The following is a 19,944-nucleotide window of genomic DNA, read 5'->3' as shown; positions in this document are numbered from 1 at the left end:
TCCAGGGAAAGAATTCACAGGGTTGAACCCTTCTAGAATAACTATCATGAGCTCTAATTCCATGAGCTATACATTTTTGGAATATTCTTTTTGGTACATATATAAGTAAAATGTGTCTAAACTCCTCGGATTGTATATTTCTTTGCGACTTGGAGAAAATGACAAAATATTTGTAATAATTTTTTCCAGTAGACAAATAAACAAACAAACACACAAAAGCTTTTTAAATACTTAAAACTTATAAGATATTTTATTAAGATTTATTAAGATATCCGGTTATCTTCTCAAATATAATGTAAGCAGCACTGGCCTTTGGCCTCTTGGTAAAACTATAGGTATTTAATGCAATGCAACAGTTGTCTCGGTACAAAGTTAAAACAACAGCCCAGTACTTCCAACATTTCACAACTAATGTCAAGGCCCTATTTGCTGTCCAGGCTGCATTGCCTGCATTCGTTTTATATTGATGTTAATCTGTCACATAAAATAGATCCAACTGTAATCCAGCTTTCACAACAGAAAGTGCATCCAACAAGATTTCAGAAGAAACAAACGTCTTAATGCGGCTTCTTTTGATGGCTTTGGCACAACACTGAGTGCAACGCCACATACACAACCAGAAGTTGAAGATTATACTGAACTTTATTCAGCTGCATGCCCTAACTTTTAAAGCCACAGATAGAAAATGCCGTGGCTGTTATTGCATACCTGAAAGTAAGAGGCCTTCACATAACTGCTGACCAAAAATGAGTTGGAAATTAGTGAAAAAACACCCTGAGGCAGATATTAAAGTGCACAGTACATATAAAAGGTACTCCAAAAGACTGCTCAAGTAGCATAACTACAGCAGCTGTAAACTCAGCAATTTCAAGTATGCAGCGTCATGAATTTTCTCAAGGCAGAAACTGAACAAAATTGGGCTTTAGGCAACAAATAAAGTCTGATAGACTTGTTCCTTGCTTCAATTTTGCAGTGATGGATTATTGCTCTTGGGGAAATGGTGTGCTTGTGAGTTTATTTTAAAGCACTTAACAAAGGGACCAAAGTCTGTTATTCCAATGAGAACATCACGCCACATCTATGCCATCCTTTAAGGGTTGAGAAAGGAGCTCGTGAGTAACTGTGGAGCTCAACAGGCAACCAGAGACATTTCCTTCAGTATGTAAGTAATCTCTCTTCGCTTAATGAGGGTGGCTGATATTACACCATGGAAACGTGTATTGTCCTGTTAAGACATTGCAGAAGCAGTAAACTGGAAAAGCTTAGTATGATTGTAACAGTTCAGTCATGAACGGAATATCCACGGTGCCACGGTTTTTCTTTCTTTCCAGGAAAATATTGCCATAAGTTCAATTGTCGCTGTAGCGTCTTGGTGAATACGAAACCGTTTGGCTGCTAAACTACTTATCTGATTGAAATATAAATACCTCTTCTGCCGTGGATCTCAGTATCAGCCACTGACTGTTAACAACAGAGACACATTCGTAGGTTATCTCAGCAGCAATGACTTCATCGATACTTCAAACTGCAAAAGCTCCTGTTGCGTCACAAAAAAAACACGATGTCCTTAAATGGGCCTGATCAAGATTAACTCTTTCCAGCAACTTTAAACTTAAGATGTTGCCATCCTCGTGCCCAAGAGACTGACTCTGTGGCACAAATAGAAAGCTCGTTTGAACTTTAGGTACAAGTAAACAATATGTCAAGGCCCTGCAGAATGTTCTTTTCACCACAGAAAAGCCACGCTGGATACTCCAGCGTCCTCTGCTTTCATCTTCTGTGTTTATCGCGCTGACAGCACAGATTAGGGGAACGGACAAACATTTGTTTTTGTATGGAACACAGTGGTAATGGTGAGCTGACACAGGCGATGTGCTCGAATGGTGCAGGGAGAAATTATGTTCCAAATTTCCAAAACTGAGCTGAAAGGTCGTATTTGCCATCAAGGGAACATTTCTGTTAGTAAAGGCGCTCCCGTGCATTTAGGTTTCAGTGGTGCTCCTGCCGCCACATAAAATCTGTAACGGTGTTCTACTTTATTTCTTTATTTTACTCTTACAGAAAAGCACAATAACAAAACGTCTTTACTGAGAGTAATGATGGATTCGCAATCTGGAAAGTATCCTGTGTTAAGTCTCCAGGGTCCATCAAAGTCCCAGGTTTTTCTCTCAAAGGTGCATCATTGAGTGCAAATAATTATTTTCCAATATGCTGTAACATCATGAGTGAAACTTTCTTTGAATTATGATCTTACCAGAAAGGGGACAACATTTAATGTGGTCGAGCAACGACAAAACTACTTCATTAACTGGGCTGTAAACTTTCTTTAAATTACTTTTCAAGAAAAATGTAATATTCAATTTCTTAATCAAATTAGAAATCCCTGGCCAAGAGGCTCATCGGTGCAATTTAGAAGAAAAAAACAGAAATAAAAACAATTGTACTCTTCTATAGAGAGTTTTGAATTCACTCAGGAAGATTTCTGTAGGTTGTTAGAGAACGACGGTGCAGCGGCGAAGGCCATGAGAGACCAGATTGCAGAGTAATAATTGTGTTAAGCTTTCCAATACGTAAGTTACTTGCGACCATGCAGTAGTAGCACTAAAAAAAAAAGTCTCAGCGTCACCTTTTGTTGTGGTTGTAACACACATGCGCTGCTTCCAGTAAAGCAGCATGACGTGCTCCTGCGTACACTCCGCTTGGCACAGGGCAAACCCACTCCGGTTCTACACGTCAGACTGCAAGACTGCATACTGTGCAACTGGAATAAGATACTTGGCGTCATTGCAGGCTTTTGTAGTAAATTTTTGTGAATGTGAACATTCGCACCCAAAGGTCAGGCTGCGTAGGCGCACACCAAATGGAGGGCAGATATTTCCAGAAGCCAAGTTCTCAGTTCCCGTCTAAAAGATTCATACAGGGAAAGTGAATTACCTGCGGCCATAAAATTGCCCAACAACCAGCGTCTTCTAAGCTCTGTACGTCAGATGGTAAAAAGCAGACGTATATTGTTAACTCAGACACAGAGACTTCCTCCTGCCATCCAGCCTATTGGATATAAAAGCATATAAAAGCCACCAGTGATTGCTGATAATCATTCTCTTAGCTAACTTCAGTGAATGCAGCTATTTTGTGAAGTGAAGAAGAGACAGTCTGAAGTAAGCAATGGAAAGAGGAAGTATTTTGATCCCTTGAAATTGTGACTTATCCAACTTGGATTTGATGCTTGGTGGTCACAATAGTGTTTTTTGTTTTTGCAAAGAGGTACGTTTTTGCTTGAGGGAACTCAATGAGCTCTGGTCAAGATGAAACAAAATCAGGCATTTTACCTTTGGTGCTGCTAATGCTGCATCTCGATGGCATTCGACGCTTTGCAAACCCCCATCCTAGAGAAAGTTTTGCTGACTTACATCATCGACCAGACCAGGGGTCAATGAAAACATATTGACATATCGACAACTGTTTTTAGTTCATTTTGAAGGTGGCAGATTTATTATTTTCAGGATAAGTAGTTCATGTTTGTGGGTGTTACTGTCTTCAACGTGTCAGCTCACAGAGCTAATGATCAATACCCAAGAAAACTATCAGCTCCTCACAAGAGTTCTTAGCAAAACATTAGTCTAATGGAGTCAGTTAAAGCAACGTAAAGGCTGCTCAACATTGTGCTGTATTAAATACAAGAAAAAAACTTTCTATCGAGAAAAATTTCAGAGTTCAACCTATTGCTCTTCCCATCACAATAGGCTTGATTTTACATGTGCCCCCCCCCTTGGGAAAATTAGTTGCCCATCCCTGACACAGACATTATTAGTCCAGACTGGTTACTCAACAATTGAGGTATATTTAACACAATCTTACCCAAAGATTTCGTAAAGCCATAGAATGGCTACAATATGAAAACACTATACATACCTTCTAACTTTAACTAATACACAATACAAATGAAAGAGACAAAAGGAGTCAAACTTGCAATTTCTTTCGTTTTTTTTGCAGCAAAAGTCTTTAAAGTTTTCCATGAATAAATACTCAGACTTGCATTGTAACTTTTCTTTAACTAAATGCAATCTCTTACATCTCGGACAGGCCATTAGTGCTGATGGTAAAGCTTGCATTTACCATAATACCGCTAATAAAGAAAATGCTCTCCCGCTTTGGTCTCCCTTCTGAACCCACTGTATTGATTAATGATCCCCGCTGCTCTGACAAATACAGTTTATTCTCTCATTAAGCTACAACAAACTTTGGTGCTCACAGGGAACTGCGGCAGTCTCCATTATAGATTGGGTCATTACTGCTAAAATAAACTGCCCCTGTTTTACCAGTTCGTATGGCGGAAGCAAAATAAGCTGTGCTCTCTATTACGGGTGACAGATCTACATGCATTCCCACTGCTCCTTTGGCTGCATTCGACTTCCTCAGAGCCAAAACAGAGAAAAACACATATTTAAACAGATTTAGCACAATCTTTACTGGTAAATGTATTGTGGTCAACTTCTTTTGCAACCATATGAGAGCCTTTGCACATGTAAATAATAACAGGCGTTTTCTTTTCCTAAAAAGTCTTTGTAGGAGACAATGATGACCAACCTACATTTAGTTCACTGTTGTTTATTATTATTACTGGTGTACACCATCTTGTGGTGGTACTAAAAATTGCAGCTGCAAGTGTACAAAAGAAGTCCTGTTTAAAACTGGAAAAAGCCTGAAAAAACTGTATCTGGATGGTATCAATGCTTGATGTCAGACTTTTGGAGACCCCCCATAAACATAATAGAATATACTTAAATAGTCGTTCTTGAAAGTTCATAGTGTTAAGTTCCAACTTTTCCAATGCCATCCAATTTATCATGGATTAAAAAGGGGTTGCCTTTTGGTGTACACTCGTTACCTATCTCAAAATGGTCCATATCCCAAAACATCAATGGATCCCCCGAGCAGTGCAGGAAGAATAAGAAAAACAGAAAGTAAACTAAATAAACTGAAAGTGAATCACACAAATTCAACAACAAAGGGTCAGCAGGGAGATAGTAAGGCCTGTTTTTTTCATGAATGGCAGAATTACATTACTGGAGGAAGGGGATGAAAACAGTGAAACACCTGGTCAGCATCCTTGAAATGGCATTGTAACAAAATAAGGCTTGTTTTTATAATGGGGTCAGGTTCTGTTGCTGATTCCCTTCTCCCCGTCCCCAACCAACTATGGCACACAGACGTAACTGAGTTTAGAAGATAGATGGAACAATATACATGGATACATTTGATATTTTGTCAGGATAAGCATTTAATTCACAGTGGTTATTCAAAAGAGCACGTCAACTGCCAGCCTTGGAGGTGCTGAACCAAAAAAAACAACAGTGGTTCGTCCCAGAATGTGCCAAACTTTCCAAGTTGTACCTGCGTGAGCTGTGGAGCGACTTGTTTACACACGGGCTGAGTTGTTGCAAATTCTCATAGATACTATTAAAAAAAAGTGCCTTCTTTGGTCAGTGAAAGCTCTTCAGACTTATCATGTTGTTGCACACTATTTAGGTTTGAGGCATTTGAATAAACTCGGAAGTGATACAACCAGCTCGCAGTGTGGTGAGAACACAGTTCTCAAATGGTGCTGACAACATGAGTATATTTCCATCAAATCTCCACCTAATCAAGAATTGCTTGCAATTAAAAGAAACATACCTGTTTCTACTTTGGAGTGGTCGGTCCTCTCCGTCACCTTCTCCTGGCTGATTAAGTAATCAACGATCCGAACACCGATTGGTGGCTCCGTGTGGTTCCACTCCATGATGACCAATGAGCTGCTGGGCTCGTAGGTGAAAGACAACTTCAGCCTGGCAACAGAGGGACAAAGACATGAAACAACCTGATGGAGAGATGCTGTCAGCAAACTGGCCTTGTCACTGTAATTGGCAGCGATTATTATATTTGTGTTATGGAGAGCTGAGAACCAATGAGAACATGTTGTGCAAGGTCGCACACAGACACTATTGTTAACGGAAAGTAAAGTCATTATCTCCTAAGGTGAGACCAACTGTGACATGATCATCTGCTACAGAGCCGTAGAATGAGAACCGTGTGTACAAAGGTTTTAATGTCAACTAATACAGCAGCTCATTTAATTGATCAGCACACCCGTGCTGGACAGGAGAAAATAAACCACGGACTGCTGTGGTGTTGGAATAAAATACATGGTACACATGGATCTGTGGCAGCAAAGGATTTCTGCCAGTGGAATGATGGATGGTATTTCCCCCCAACCCATCTGAAAGACCGAACTTAGAGAAGCTAATGTTGTTCTACTAACATCGGTTGAGGAAGTGGGGCACAGGTGGGCAGTCCGTCTGTGCCAAATGCGCTGGAATCACACCGGCACCAGTCATCGATTACATCGCCTTTGCCCGAACACCACAGCATGCTCATCATTGCCTCCTGAAGGGCCTGAAAGAAAAACAAGGAGAGGAATATTGAAAGATTTTTAATATAAAATTGCTGAAAATATGTGAACCAATGAACGTCAGCTTGTGTGTACAACCTAAAACAAAGTGATGATAGAACAAGACATATGATTACACACAGTTTGGATCTCAGCAGACAATCTCTTATATTATGTGTCATCAGTAGGATTCAAAGGCATTTACCCAGCTGCTGCTTCCTCTGCTGCAGTTATTGTTTGAGAGCCAGGTCTGTCACATTAGACCATCTTTTCAGTTTTATTTGAGCAATTCTGACTACCATCTAGTACACTGGTCCTATCATATGTTGTATTGAGGTTTTTCTTTTTTTTTTTTTTAATAGTGATGCTGCAAACAAAGTAACGGCTTGAAACTGAAGCCAATGTGAAAGTATTTGAAGCGGCACAATGTCAAATTTAAGTAAGTTGTACATTGGATGGTGGTGTTGAGTCTTTAACTTGGATTGTTTATTTGTGTTGTTTTTCTGGTTGGGAGTTCATGTTTCACATTGGCTCCAGTTGACTGAATGTCTCTGTACATACTGTATATGCCTGCTGACCACATAGACTAGAGTACTGTAAAATAGCAAAGATGCCATTGTTGTGTTTCCTGTTCCTTCTTGAGTGACTCAATACACAATCTTGTGGTGAAAACCTGTATTACAAAAATCAACAGGCTGGGGTAAAGATGAGATCACAACACGACTGTTGTTTTGTGTCGTTCTGCTGATTGAGATTCATTTTAATTTCACACCAAATAAAATAAAACATATTGTACCCTTAAAGTCAAAAACCCCCTCAAAGCCATTCAGAAGTAGCTGAAACATGTTGACTGAAAAATGCTTTGACATTCTGCTGTGGTGTCATTAGCTCCATTTTCTTGGTCAATATTCTTCCGGTAAATAATGGTTGCGCAAATAAATCTGGTTTGTACATGTTCTGTCTAAGTGGCATGCTGAATATGTAATGATGTGAAAACCCTATGGCATAGTAAAAGTAAAAATAAAATACAATCTTTTATGCTATATTATCTGATTTCTGTTGTCAGTTGTATGTGAAGTAAGGGATTTCTACAAATATCCAGAAGTATCACAGTTGTGTTCAGCTTTAAGCTTTTCTTTGTATGTCTTTTGTATGTTTTGAAAATATATATTTTTGTAATTAAATTTAGTTTTCCATATTCTTGCCCTTTATGTGCTGATTTGTTATCGACTAGAATAAGTGCAATGCATATTACATATTAGCTGACACACTGATGATGCTGGCTCCTATCAGGTTTTTCAGTGCAACTTTCTATCTGGTTTTACATTTCATAACGGGAAGCTCCTGGCTTCAATGGCATAAGATGTTGATGTCAATATAAAACTGCTATTTCAGTGACAATTTTACTTGGGATGCAGTGGCTGATAATAGTAGTTTCTGTAAATGCTTGTTAAGTCCATCCCTATATAGAGTTGATTGTGTTAATGTGTATTTAAGAATATGTTGTTTACATCATCACACATTCACTGGATTAAGCATTTAATTGGTCCTCAGTTACTGAGGGAAAAGTGACATATCTGGGTTTTTGGTTTGGTTTACAAATTGCAAATAATTTGACGTGTGATGACCTTTATTTTGGAAGCTTCTTTTTGGGTTATAGGTTTGCCTACATGTTATCACAGAACAAAATGACCATAATCTCAACTAAACTACAGTTGGCTGCTCTGTGACCTGCTGACCTCCTAACTACAATATAACTTTTACAGTTACAGTGGGAATAGACAAAATTATTACAGTCACAGCATTGTATTGGCTGCACTGAGGAGTGCAAAGAAAATGTCTAGTACAACTTGTGAAAATTACATTATATCTACAAAAGTAAACTGCACAGTCAAACTCCGGCAACCTCCAAAAATCTCCTGTCAATAAGAGCAGCTGTATCTGTCTGACTAAGCTTGGAGATGAAAGGCTGACACCACAGGGGGCTGGACAGCACTGCATCGACCCCAACTTCCTGCTGGAGGAAGAGAAGCAGTATCGATGTACAGTATTGACGGAGTCAAATAAGTCACCGCGCAGTACAGCAGTTTATGGCACAGCATGCCTCCAGCAGAGAGAGGTGTGATACCCCGAGGGGAAAGGACTTTGCTGTGAAGCTCTCTCTGTTCCTGCAAACCTGCTTCCTAATGAGGCCACAAGGTTTTCAGGTTTGATGGATCATCCACACAACACACCGTGGGCTTCGTTGCAGGAAACCCGCTAATAGACAGGCCGCGGTTTAATGATCACACGCCCGTGCTCGGAGCCCGTTTGTATTATTATCTGCTGCTCTCACAGATTAGGTTAACATGGACGGATAAAATGGCTGAAAAGCTTTCGCTTTTTCTGAGCAAACTTTTTTGCTGACTGAATTAGGCAGTAATCATAAAAATGAAAGAAAAAGCAACTAAAAAAATATGGATATATGCAGATATTAGACATTCAAAATTTTGAAAAGCGGCCGGACACACCTGGTAGGTCTCGTTGTTGGACACCAGCTCATAGATAGGCGAAGCTTTAGTGATCTGCAGCAGGACAGGCTCGGACTGTTGGCGTCCTTGTGCCGCCCTGGGACTCATGTGGCAGAGGTGGCAGGAGCGAGGGCACTGACCCTGGCTGTTGCAGTCCATGCGGACGCCGGCCGCCATGCGCTTAGCACCTGTGTCCAGCAGACTGGCGATGTATGCGGGATAGGTCAGCGTCCTGGGCTCCTTGTCGCGCTCCTCTGACTCTTCTGAGGGTGAATTACCTGAAGAGAAACACGGAATTGGACGATTGAGTAGCTTGACTCAACAACATTCCTCCCTATAAACGACATGTTTATCGTACAAGACTCAAGTAGTGACAGAAAGAAAAATGCTGAATATAGACATTTTTTTATTTATTTGAAGCAGCATGGAAAAACGTCAAAGTATTTTTGTGTTACCACATTCCCATCCTGCCTTCTGCACTTTCTACCTTTGCAGTATCCAAGGCAGAATACATGAGCACAAGTGCAAATATTTGTTCCTGTGAGAGCTCTGTGTTCCCTCTTCCAAAGAATATGAACAGTCAGGACAAATATATCTGTATCTGTACTGAAGAATCGATAAAACAGTGAAGCCGTATTAATATGGCTTTTCTTAGGAGTGCAATAAAATGTTTCCTTCGCTCAAGTTATAAAGTTTGATAAAACCCCCAAAAACTGCAGCATCGGAGAAAAGAAACACTATAAACCAGGAAGATAAACAATTCTTGCTACTTCTTCTTACAATACCTAAAGGTGCTCAACTGTTTATGTTTGGAACTGTATCAGATCTAGACTCTAACATTATGACTCGACAACAACAACTATGTTGAATTTAAATAAAATCATTGGAAGGAAACGGGGAAAATCCCGCACATTATCGGCATTAACTTTAGGAGCAAATGTTTTGATGAGAGATCAGTTCATACTCAATAAGGCAGAGATCTTGTTTGAAAAGAATACTGACAATTTTAACTGTTAAAGACAACTCTGTAAAGTAAACATAAATTATATATTTTATTCACTATTGTAAGCACATCATTTTGCAAGCTGGGTACCACAGATAAACACCTGGTTGAAGGTATTTCTTCAATTTGATCAAACTGCCATTAAAGCCACTCTGGAAGAACCATCTTTAAAAGGAAAAAAAAAATATTGTGGATTACAAGAAAGAAATATAAAACTATGCCAAACGATCCTGTGTTGGCGTCTTCTGTTCAAGAATGGTATACCCAAATTAAAAGGAGTATACCTCTGCAGCCACAACATCTATTAGAATAATGGTAGCGTCAAAATGAAGAGAACGCTTGAGTTTGTGATTCATCTGACACGTGACTAGTATGTTGACAAAGAATCTAATATCGATTCTAAACCATATTGTGAACAGGTGGGAGCCCGCTGAACTGAGAACAGTTTTGAACATATTTTGTTGTTACTAAAAGCTATTTACATAATTTTAGAATACAAAGAAACAAAATGAACTCTGTCAGCAATGCTGAATGAATACTATGAGCAGCAGGTGTTTTGTCTAGCCTGAGTGAATGTTTGGTTTTCAAATGAGGATAAAAAAAACAAAAAGGTGTTGACAACATGATGATGTCTCAACACTGTTGTTAATGCTTCTGCTCATTAGATGAGTTTTAGAACTATATCAACTATTTACAGTGGCTTCTGAATGATGTAGAAAAGGAATTCACTGTTGTGGAATACCGCAAAAGGGGATTTGATAAGGACAAAGAAACTAGTATGCCCACTCATAACTTTAGTATTTTATAGGAATAGCAAGAAAATAAAAGAAGAAAACAATAAAAAAAAAAAAAAAATCCACAATAGCAACCTGAAATGTAAGAACAAAGATGTGATCACTATACATACAAGTACAGATCTATCCCTCTATATCTTTAATATAAGATATAAGTATACGTTGCGGTTTCAATATAATTTTGTGCTGGGAAATATAACTTTTTATTGGAAAAAAACTAAAACAATAAATCCTGAAATAGTCCTGATATAAAAGTGAAGTTTTGTATTATGCACATTGTTGAAACTGCTCCCCAATAAATGCTATTTTGTCTCAGACAGCTCTGATTTCTGCTCGAAAAAGAAACCAACGAAGCTTAAAGCAAGGGAACTGCACTTAATGTAGAACTTTACACCTACTTTTATTTTTTATTTTTTTTACGAATTAATGATTGGTGGAACAGCTTGAATATGAACAAACGCAGATAATTTAAAAGCTCAAGCACCAACTGGGGAATAGGCGTGTTGTACCAGCTACATTTGATGAAATGCAGCTCATTTTATGAGCCATGTGATGATGGAACGAGAGTGCAGGAGCTCAGCTACAAGCGTGTGTGGCAGAAGAAAGCAGGTGAAGAAAAGACCATTTTCTAAGTGTAAAACATTCATGTATTTGCATCACTGCTTACGTTTTCCCAGAGGCCTTCAAAAAAGAGCTATCGCACAAGCAATAGGCCCCTGTCTGCCCTAATTGAAGACATATAAGCAGTTAAATACAAAAGCCAAATTTAAACGGCACCCGTGTATGTGATTCAGTGTTTGTGTGTAAGCATGCACATTTGTGCTGTGTTGTAGATTTGTCATTAAAAAAAGATTAGAGCCATAAGTGCTACAATAATTACGTATTCGGTGTTTGCTTTTGCGGGGCTGTGTTGACAATTATCCCCTTGTTGATTATACCTTATCTCTCACACATCTCTGCAATATATACACTCTTCCTTTTGTCTGAAACCATTTCGGTCATGAAGATTCAAGTTTAGTGGCTTACTTGACAATGTTAACAATGATTTACATTATTGGGAAACTATATAGAAAAGTCAAAAAAGTTAAATACAGCTCATTGTTGACTCTAAAAGACTTGATCAGGAGGTATAAATACCTTCTTTTGCTACCAAAAACATCTTGTTTGAAATTTTATCATTTAGGCTTGAGATGCCATCAACATGTTGCTCATGATTAGCCACTGCTGGTAGAAAGACATTAAGGAAATTATTGACATGAATAATAAAGTACAAAAATGTGTAACCGCAGGAGAAGATGTGGAGAAAAAGCACTATATGTTGAATAATACAGCTATTTGTGATCTTCTCACAAGTGCAGATGTGTGTGTGTGTGTGTATCAGTGTCCTTAACAATGTTAACATTGAGGTCTTGTGTCTGGGTCACCGAGCCAGATCAAGAGATAAGCCTTTAACTGGTGGAAGAAATGTCGAGGTAAATGAAATCTGATTGAAGATCAGTTCCCATCAGTAGAAAAATCAAACTTTGTTCACATGTTTTGACCTCTGCCCATCTTCTGGTCGTGAGGACCGCCGAGTTCAGAACATCCAGGAGAATTGTAGCTTATAGTCTATAGAAGTGGGTGGATGGCAGTAAACCAATGAGAATAAAGACATAAAGAAAAAAGGATTCTGTTCCAGGAGCAAGTTGACTAAACATTTGCATTCAGAGTCAAGCGTATCTGAATGTTGCCAAGGATGTCGATGTCCTTGCACTCCTAATCAGCCAAAGTTCAATCCTTTCCTGTCAGAACTGGCCCTCCTCCCACTAATCAGCCCGCATCATGCTATCCTCACTTGCCACCTCCTGGCAGATGGAAATTGAATGTGGCAGTTATATTAGGAGAGGGGGGCACCTTTTAGGGCAAAAAAAGATTGGCAATGATTAGTTCAGTTTAGTTTTGGTTTAGTTCAGCAGCCTTCACTGTCAGCTAGACCCACGGGGGGGATATTAAAATGGATGAGCAGCCTGGCCTGAAGACACCTGATGGCCAAACGTACACAGTATGTTATCACACCAAGTCCTCTCTGCTGCGATTGAAATATACAGAATAGCAGACATGTATTCAGTATATAAATGTAGAAATCGGTGAACTCAACTTTGCAATTTGTAGGTTTTAGGTAACTTTTCTGCATTTGAAACTATTAGTTGAATCTCTTTGAATTCATAGCAATAAATGCACATATGCAATGTGATGCTGCACATAGAAACTTGGCTCTGCCTTGTAAAAACTCCCCAAACTTCCACACCACAAACAAGACAATGTTATTGCACCATTTTTCATCACTGAAGCTCCTACTTAAGTTTCTATTTTTAACTGTTGTTGTGCTGCACATAAAAAGCAGTTGTCCTCTTCTTCACACGAACAAAATGACACTCCAGAGTGTTTAGTGAAAAGCCTCTACTTTGAGAGCCATCGACACACATGCAGGGGTCACTTTAGACTCGCCCGAGCAACTCTGCTGCGGGAGTACCGCCGCAAACATCTTCAGGAGGCAAATGCACAATGAGAGCTCACTTATTTCCCGGCAGGTTGCTTTGAAGTTTCATGTTTTTCTATTGAGGTGATAAAACCTACCTTGTGTCACACAGAGTATAGCTGCATTACCAGATAAAAAGGTTTTGCATGTGCTAACTTCACTTGCTCTCCACAACAATATGAGGCACGTGAAGATAATTAATAGGAGAAAAGCAATGCCTGACTTTTAAGTGCACATATTCAATGGCGACGTCTGAATACATCTTAGTGTACATGCTCGTGGGCCACAGGTGCATGCTGGGGGAGGAAAGTGGTTTCTTTTGTTTAGATGTCTCCTCCCAAGGTGAGCCCCCGGTTGTAGCTGTGAGGAATAAATGTTATCCCATCTGATATTCATGCTGTGTTTTGCTGTCACTCAGAAGAAAAACAAGACAGCATAGTGCTCCTGTTTGAACTTTGCTAAATGTCTTTTTTCCTTTTGTTGTTCTCAACCTTGTGTTGTCTCTTAAAAAAATAACAGAAAAACTCTTTTGCGATTCCCTTTTCACTTTGTCCCTTATGTAACAAAAATGCAACACAAACACATTTTTATCATGCAGCAACACAAATACATGTGTGGTGGGTGTGAGGATAGAATCTGTAAGTATCGTTTTTCTACTCTGCGTGTTCCAACAAATCAGATCTCGCACATTTTCTGGCAATTTCTCCTCCTTCACATCCACACCACTCATTGAAATATATATATATATATATATATATATATATATATATATATATATATATATATATATATATATATATATATATATATATATATAGAGAGAGAGAGAGAGAGAGAGAGAGAGAGAAAGAAAATTCTGTCATTTCCTATATTTATCTCCCTTAAAGACAAAATAAAATGTTTTCACTCACTTATCTGAGCATCTAAACTGCTGTCAGCTTCAACCCACGCACATGAACATGCACATGCCTGCAGGTTCTGACGGGCTGCTTTGAGGAATCCACACATACATACAAACGCAAACAATGCATTATGGTAAGTAATGGTGGTGGAGTCTAACGTATCACATAAGGAAAGTGATGACAGGATGAAATAGAGATTGGATAAGAAACCCCTCTGTAAACTCGGTCTAGCTCCTTCGTCCTCACCCAAAAAATTAAATTCTGGACTCGGCTTTTACAGGAAACTACCTAATTCAATCGATTTTCAGCCACAGGGTTTGAGCACAGAGAACCTTTGTGAGCCTGTGTGTTACTTTTATGCTTGTGTAAACATATTTCATTTAGAGAAGTGCTGAAGCATTTCAGGACAGGTTTTGCTCCTTCAAAGGGTTTCCCTTGTGGTAAGACATCGAGTTTAGCATTGCAGCTCGGTCTGAGAGATTACCGGTCATCAATCGATAGGTTCATTTAGATGATTGTCGCTATGATTCTGTTGAAATGGACAAACTATAAAATGCAAAAAGAACTGTCAGATGTTGCATCTTTAGAGTCTGTTTTAATTAGAGCATGGGCGGGGGGGGGGGGGGGGGGGGGGGGGGGGGGGGTATCTGATGCTGGTGAAAACGCTGGAGCCTTCAGCAGCTAAAAGCCTGATGGCTGGCCGAGGCTAAAGCAGATCTACAAAGAGTGAATCCTGCTTTGCTATTTGTGAGGTGATCAGAGATTTTGCATGAAATTAATACAGACGTTGCTGTATGGCGGCTGATTATGTGATTCATTGCTAAGATGTAAGCCTTTTCAACTTTCTTTGGGAGCACATCACAAACAAAACTATTCCACAAATAAGCTGCCTCACAGTAGGGTGGATCAAGTAGAGTCTTTACGTCTGCAATGTTGCAATGACTTGAATCAACAAATTGTTTTGAAAAGTCGTGCATTTGTTCTTAATGGGGAACATTTGGAATGTGAGCTCCGGGTTGTTCCTGGAGCACTCGCTGCACTGTGGAGCGATGACACTGCAGTAACAGTTTAAAATATTTGTCCCCGAATAACATGAAACCACATCGTCCACACAAACAGATTTTGAGGCCTTCACTAAACTGTAGACACGGGGCAAATGCGCGACGGCAAACTGGAAGCACAAGCTTGTGTGACTATTTGCTTCTCCGTGGCTTTGGGTGTTTGTGTTGTGAGTGTGTGGGTATGAAGCAGGGGATTTGGGGCTGCTTTGACCCATGTGGTACCAGGCGGAATGACTCATCATCTCTATAGTACACAACAGATGGAGCTCAGAGCTATTCAGATTCATATAATACCTTTCCATCCACCCCTTCCTCCCACACTATCCGGTGAAGATATGACTGCTGTTCATCTGCTTCTGACTGATTCAAGTCACTTCCTCTGTTTGGAAAATATACTTTCAATCTCTCCATACATGTTTTATGATTATCACACAGAGAAAGGATGAACCCCCCCCCCCAAACATTGTTAAAAAGAGATTTAAAAAATATATATATTTAAGCATGTACGCTTTAAGTGTTGTTTGTGCTACTATATTCCCAAATTTTAGAGTAAAAGCCTTGACTCCCTGTCTGCCTTGAATCATTTCCATTATACTCACTTTCATCTCATCTCTTTGTGAAATGACGACTCATTAAATCACCATTCATCTTCATGATCAAAGAGCTGTGATTTTAGCCCCTGACAGTATCAGTCTCATTTTAAACAGTGGCTTTCAAACTAAATGCGTGACTTGTCACCTCTCATGGCTCCCAGCCTGAACGCTGGAGTGGAAAAACACCATTTACCCCAATTCCCCTGACTTCAGCACTTATTGCTTCAGCCACTAGATGATGCTAGTGGATTGTTCACACGGCAAACTGGAGAAACGGGAGATGCCAAAGTACAAGCTCCATTGTTCAGCAGACAAAAAGAGGGCAAATCATACCTAACCTTTGAAATGTGCTTGGCCGAGATGAACATTACATGGTTATGGAACGTAATCACGAGCTCCCGCTGATCTGAGAATGTCTGAAATTAAAGCAGGCAGTAGCTGAATAATGGGAAAGCAGTGAGATGGAAAGCTGCATTAAAAAGGGCGAGTTTTGCAGGGATCCCAGCTATTGTATGTAGAGAAGAGAAATGATAAACAGAATTAGAAGCAGCAAAGAGGAAACTGTAAGAGACACAGATAAACAATACAGTGGGTCTGCTGTGTGTCAGTCGGCGTGATACATTCTGAACTCTAAACCTGTGAAATGGAATGCATCCGAGCGCTTAAACAAATCTGTGTGACAGGCAAAGCTTCTCAGATGTGCTGTGCCGGGTTTTTTTTTGTATGTCCATGCACATACAGGCACCATCTCCGGCATCCAGGTGCGTTGTGTACCTGATAACTCAGGGCTGCGGCACAATGCTCCAGCTAAAGCCAATTCTAAATGAAGAGCGCACAACTTTTCCTTCGCGACAGGGTCACGCTGCGATCCAACGTGATTATTACTGTGTCGGAAAACAAAAAGGTGAAGGGAAGGCGATTGTTTGCAAATGTGTTTGCATAACGGGACGTGAGAGGTGTGAGCAGCATGATTTAAGACATTTTTTGCAATTGACAACGTGACAAGTTGAAATGAGGGAGAGGGGTTATGTGAGAGTGTGATGTGGGTGGATGTGCATTATTGTGTGTGTGTGTGTGTGTGTGTGTGTGTGTGTGTGTGTGTGTCTAACAGCACTTGGGCTTCTTTTGCAGATGCATGGCAGCCACATAATCAAGCCCTTAAACATTCCAACCGGCCCTATATGCTATAAAAACACATGCAAACCTCAGAACTTCAGTCCTCGAAGTTATTATCGTGAAGCAATACTATCTGATATGACCAGGCTGTGACAAAAATAACAGCAAGATTTAGAAATTAGACAAATCATCATTAGCCAGGAGGTCTAAGTTTGAGCTATGTGACCACAACGGCTGAACTCTCTCTGAGCAAGACACCAAACTCCTGCTGCTAACTGGCTGACCTGCACCTCAGCCAGAGGGCAAAACACATTTCCTCGTCGTATCAATTTACAAATCGCTAATTTACTGTGGTAACAGCTCATTAACCTGGGATTTATCAGTAACCTCACATTAGGGCTCAGTAATGAGGAAAGAATGAAGCTGAGAAAACAGATTATAGTAATTTGCTTGATCATTTACTGGTAATTACAAATCTGTTTACTGGTGAAGAATGGATGCATTGCATCAAATAGCAGTCATAATATTTCAGCAGTCTTTGCATCTCAACGTGTTTATTATTCCTAAATAATGCATTCAGCATGCACACAGAGCTGATTCTTTAAATGATTTACAGTTAGTGGTGTTAAAATCAACAACGTTTATCAGAGGAGACTAAAACAGACAGTTGTTTCAAAATTCACAGCATTCACCCCCGATCACCGGGCAATAAAAGACTCCCTGTTATCCCACAGAGGGTGTTCTCTATTTTTTTCTTTCATGAGTTGTTTAAAAAGGATGCAGAATAATGTTTCAGGGGCTTTACGTGTGAGTGGTGTCTATTGAAGCGTTGCACTCTATAAGGAGGTGCGGCGTGTTCGCTGCAGGCCAGGTATATGCTGAGTGATCTTCTGAGCTTAGTGCTGTGCCTTCTGATCACGTGGAGCACCGTTCAAAGTGAGGAAAGATTCTGTTTGGCATTTTTTTTCTTTTAAATTTTTCCCCTTGTCCTGTTTGTCAGCTTGGTGCAAACAATATTATGTGATTGAGAGCCTTCCGGTGTCAGAACAGTTTTTGCTCTTGCAACAGGAAGAGACTTGGAATCTCCTCCTGCTGCTGCCTTTATTGTAAGCTGGCATGGCTGCCGTACACGACCGGGGTGGGAACGCTCAAAGAGAGAGAGAAGAGAGAAGATTTATGGGGGGGGGGGGGGGCGGTGGCGGGGCAACAACAGACAATAGACTAGTTAATGCTGTATATACTATTTACCGTTAATACACCGATCCAAACACTTTCCAACTGTTGTTGGATTAAACAAAATTGAGCAGCACTGTCTGGATAGTATTATGACTTTCGGGCAGGTACATATTTTAGCACAGTAGCAACATCAAATACAGAAGTACATGATTTTGACGGTTGAATAAATTATGGAAGACAACAAGCAACAGCAGTGCATCTAATTGATGAGGAATGGGAGTGTGTGTGTGTGTGTGTGTGTGGGTGTGTGTGTGTGTGTGTGTGTGTGTGTGTGTGTGCGTGTGTGTGTGTGTGTGTGTGTGAGGTTTGCCCACTGGGTGTGGTCGGAACTGTTTTGGGGAGGCCTGCAGCGACAGCCCGGGATCCAAGGCCATCGGGCCCCCGCCACCCCGGCGGCCCCCCAGACCTGGGAAGGGCGAGAGTTTGAGACCTCTGACCCCATGAGAAGATGAGCAGTTTGGAGGTCGAAAACACAACAAAGTCACAATCGTCTAAAGTTCAATGTTTTCTTAATTTCCCAGCACATCTGCATCACTACCATCCCCATTTTGCAGGGCTTTCATAGAGAATCCTAGCTGGGGCAAACCTTTCCTCTTCTTGCTCATTCCGCCTGCACACATAACGAGGCATGTAAACACACTGCTCAAGTTATCCACAGCGGCGCTCACCCAGCCTTGATGGACGCTTCATGTAGAAAGTGAAACGTGGCACATGGAGTGCTGTTAGCAGGCGCTGTTTGTCTAAGAGCTGATTAGGGCTGCTGACCACGGCCTGACAAGCCCATTAGTGACATCGCCTTCATAGATGCTGAAGGGCCCCGTAATGTTGTCAGTGTGTTTTCCTACATGTTCTCTGTGCATGTTCATCAGCTTCACTTTCATAACCTCTCGCTCGCCACTCTTTCACACATTAATGTCACAAGGGAATCTTTTCCTGGCATGTGGACCGCCGTGCATGAATCTACTCTTCAGTATTACAGTCCCATGTGTTCTGATTATGCAGGGAAAGTATTCTTTAATTGATTAATCAGGCTTCATCAGGAGCTGAGGCAAATGATAAGGGAGGCTTCAATATTCATCAAATATGCTAATGTAGGTATTTGCTGCCTGTGCAAGCTAAATTTTAAATAAGAACGGATAATTAAGCTGATTAAGATATTTCTTCTGATATTATTATTAGTATTCCAAGCAGCATTGCACTGATGCAATTTTTAAATCTTTTTTGCCAAATGTTCAAGAAACTTGTGAGAGTTTTAAACAGCATATGCTCACTTGAAATTTTGATATGCTATTAATATAAAGTGAGCACGGAATTTTTCAGGGAATGCATGTGCAATGGTTTTCAGAAAAACACATTGAAACATATTGTAATATGACCACCTTTTCCCGTTAAAAGTAATATAACGTGTTACTATTACCAGTAATTAGATTTAAGTTACTTATCCAAGTCACTGTGCATTACGATTGTCCTGCAGGATGAGTTTCTTGTCTGTGAAGCCGCTTTTTTACTGAACAGAACAGATAGAGAATAACTGGGCTGCTCCTCCATTCTTTCTCCTCCAACCAGGCGTGCGCACACGCACGCACGCACGCACGCACGCACGCACACACACAGGAAGTCTCGTCGCGCTTGCACACCTGACTCGCTCCTCTTCTCCACTCTCAGCGAATCACAGGCCACCTTGCACCAGTTCAAGTACCAAAAATAATAGGAACCAACAGTGCGTCATCATTAAGTCATTGCAACAAAAACACAAGTGCAGAGATGTTACACTCTTTTTG

The 19,944-nt window shown here is 40.3% G+C and overlaps 1 protein-coding gene across 3 annotated transcripts in view; it reads right to left on the bottom strand.

Moving 5' to 3' along the window:
• The window catches only part of astn1 (astrotactin 1), a gene marked incomplete at its 3' end in the record, with an annotated part of 367,742 nt that overhangs the window by 32,959 nt on the left and 314,839 nt on the right, over positions 1 to 19,944 (bottom strand). For all 3 annotated transcript variants that reach the window (XM_080461072.1, XM_080461073.1, XM_080461074.1), the window contains exons 18-20: positions 8,941 to 9,218; positions 6,302 to 6,435; positions 5,677 to 5,828 (exon numbers count right to left, since the gene is read on the bottom strand). In XM_080461072.1, the coding sequence (XP_080317198.1) occupies positions 5,677 to 5,828; positions 6,302 to 6,435; positions 8,941 to 9,218 (564 nt within the window). The remainder of the gene's footprint in view (positions 1 to 5,676; positions 5,829 to 6,301; positions 6,436 to 8,940; positions 9,219 to 19,944) is intronic.

Source organism: Lipophrys pholis (assembly GCF_963383615.2).
Source record: "Lipophrys pholis genome assembly, chromosome: 1".
Taxonomy (NCBI): domain Eukaryota; kingdom Metazoa; phylum Chordata; class Actinopteri; order Blenniiformes; family Blenniidae; genus Lipophrys; species Lipophrys pholis.
The sequence above is the reverse complement of the archived record's forward strand: the minus strand, read 5'-3'. Positions and strand labels throughout refer to the sequence as shown.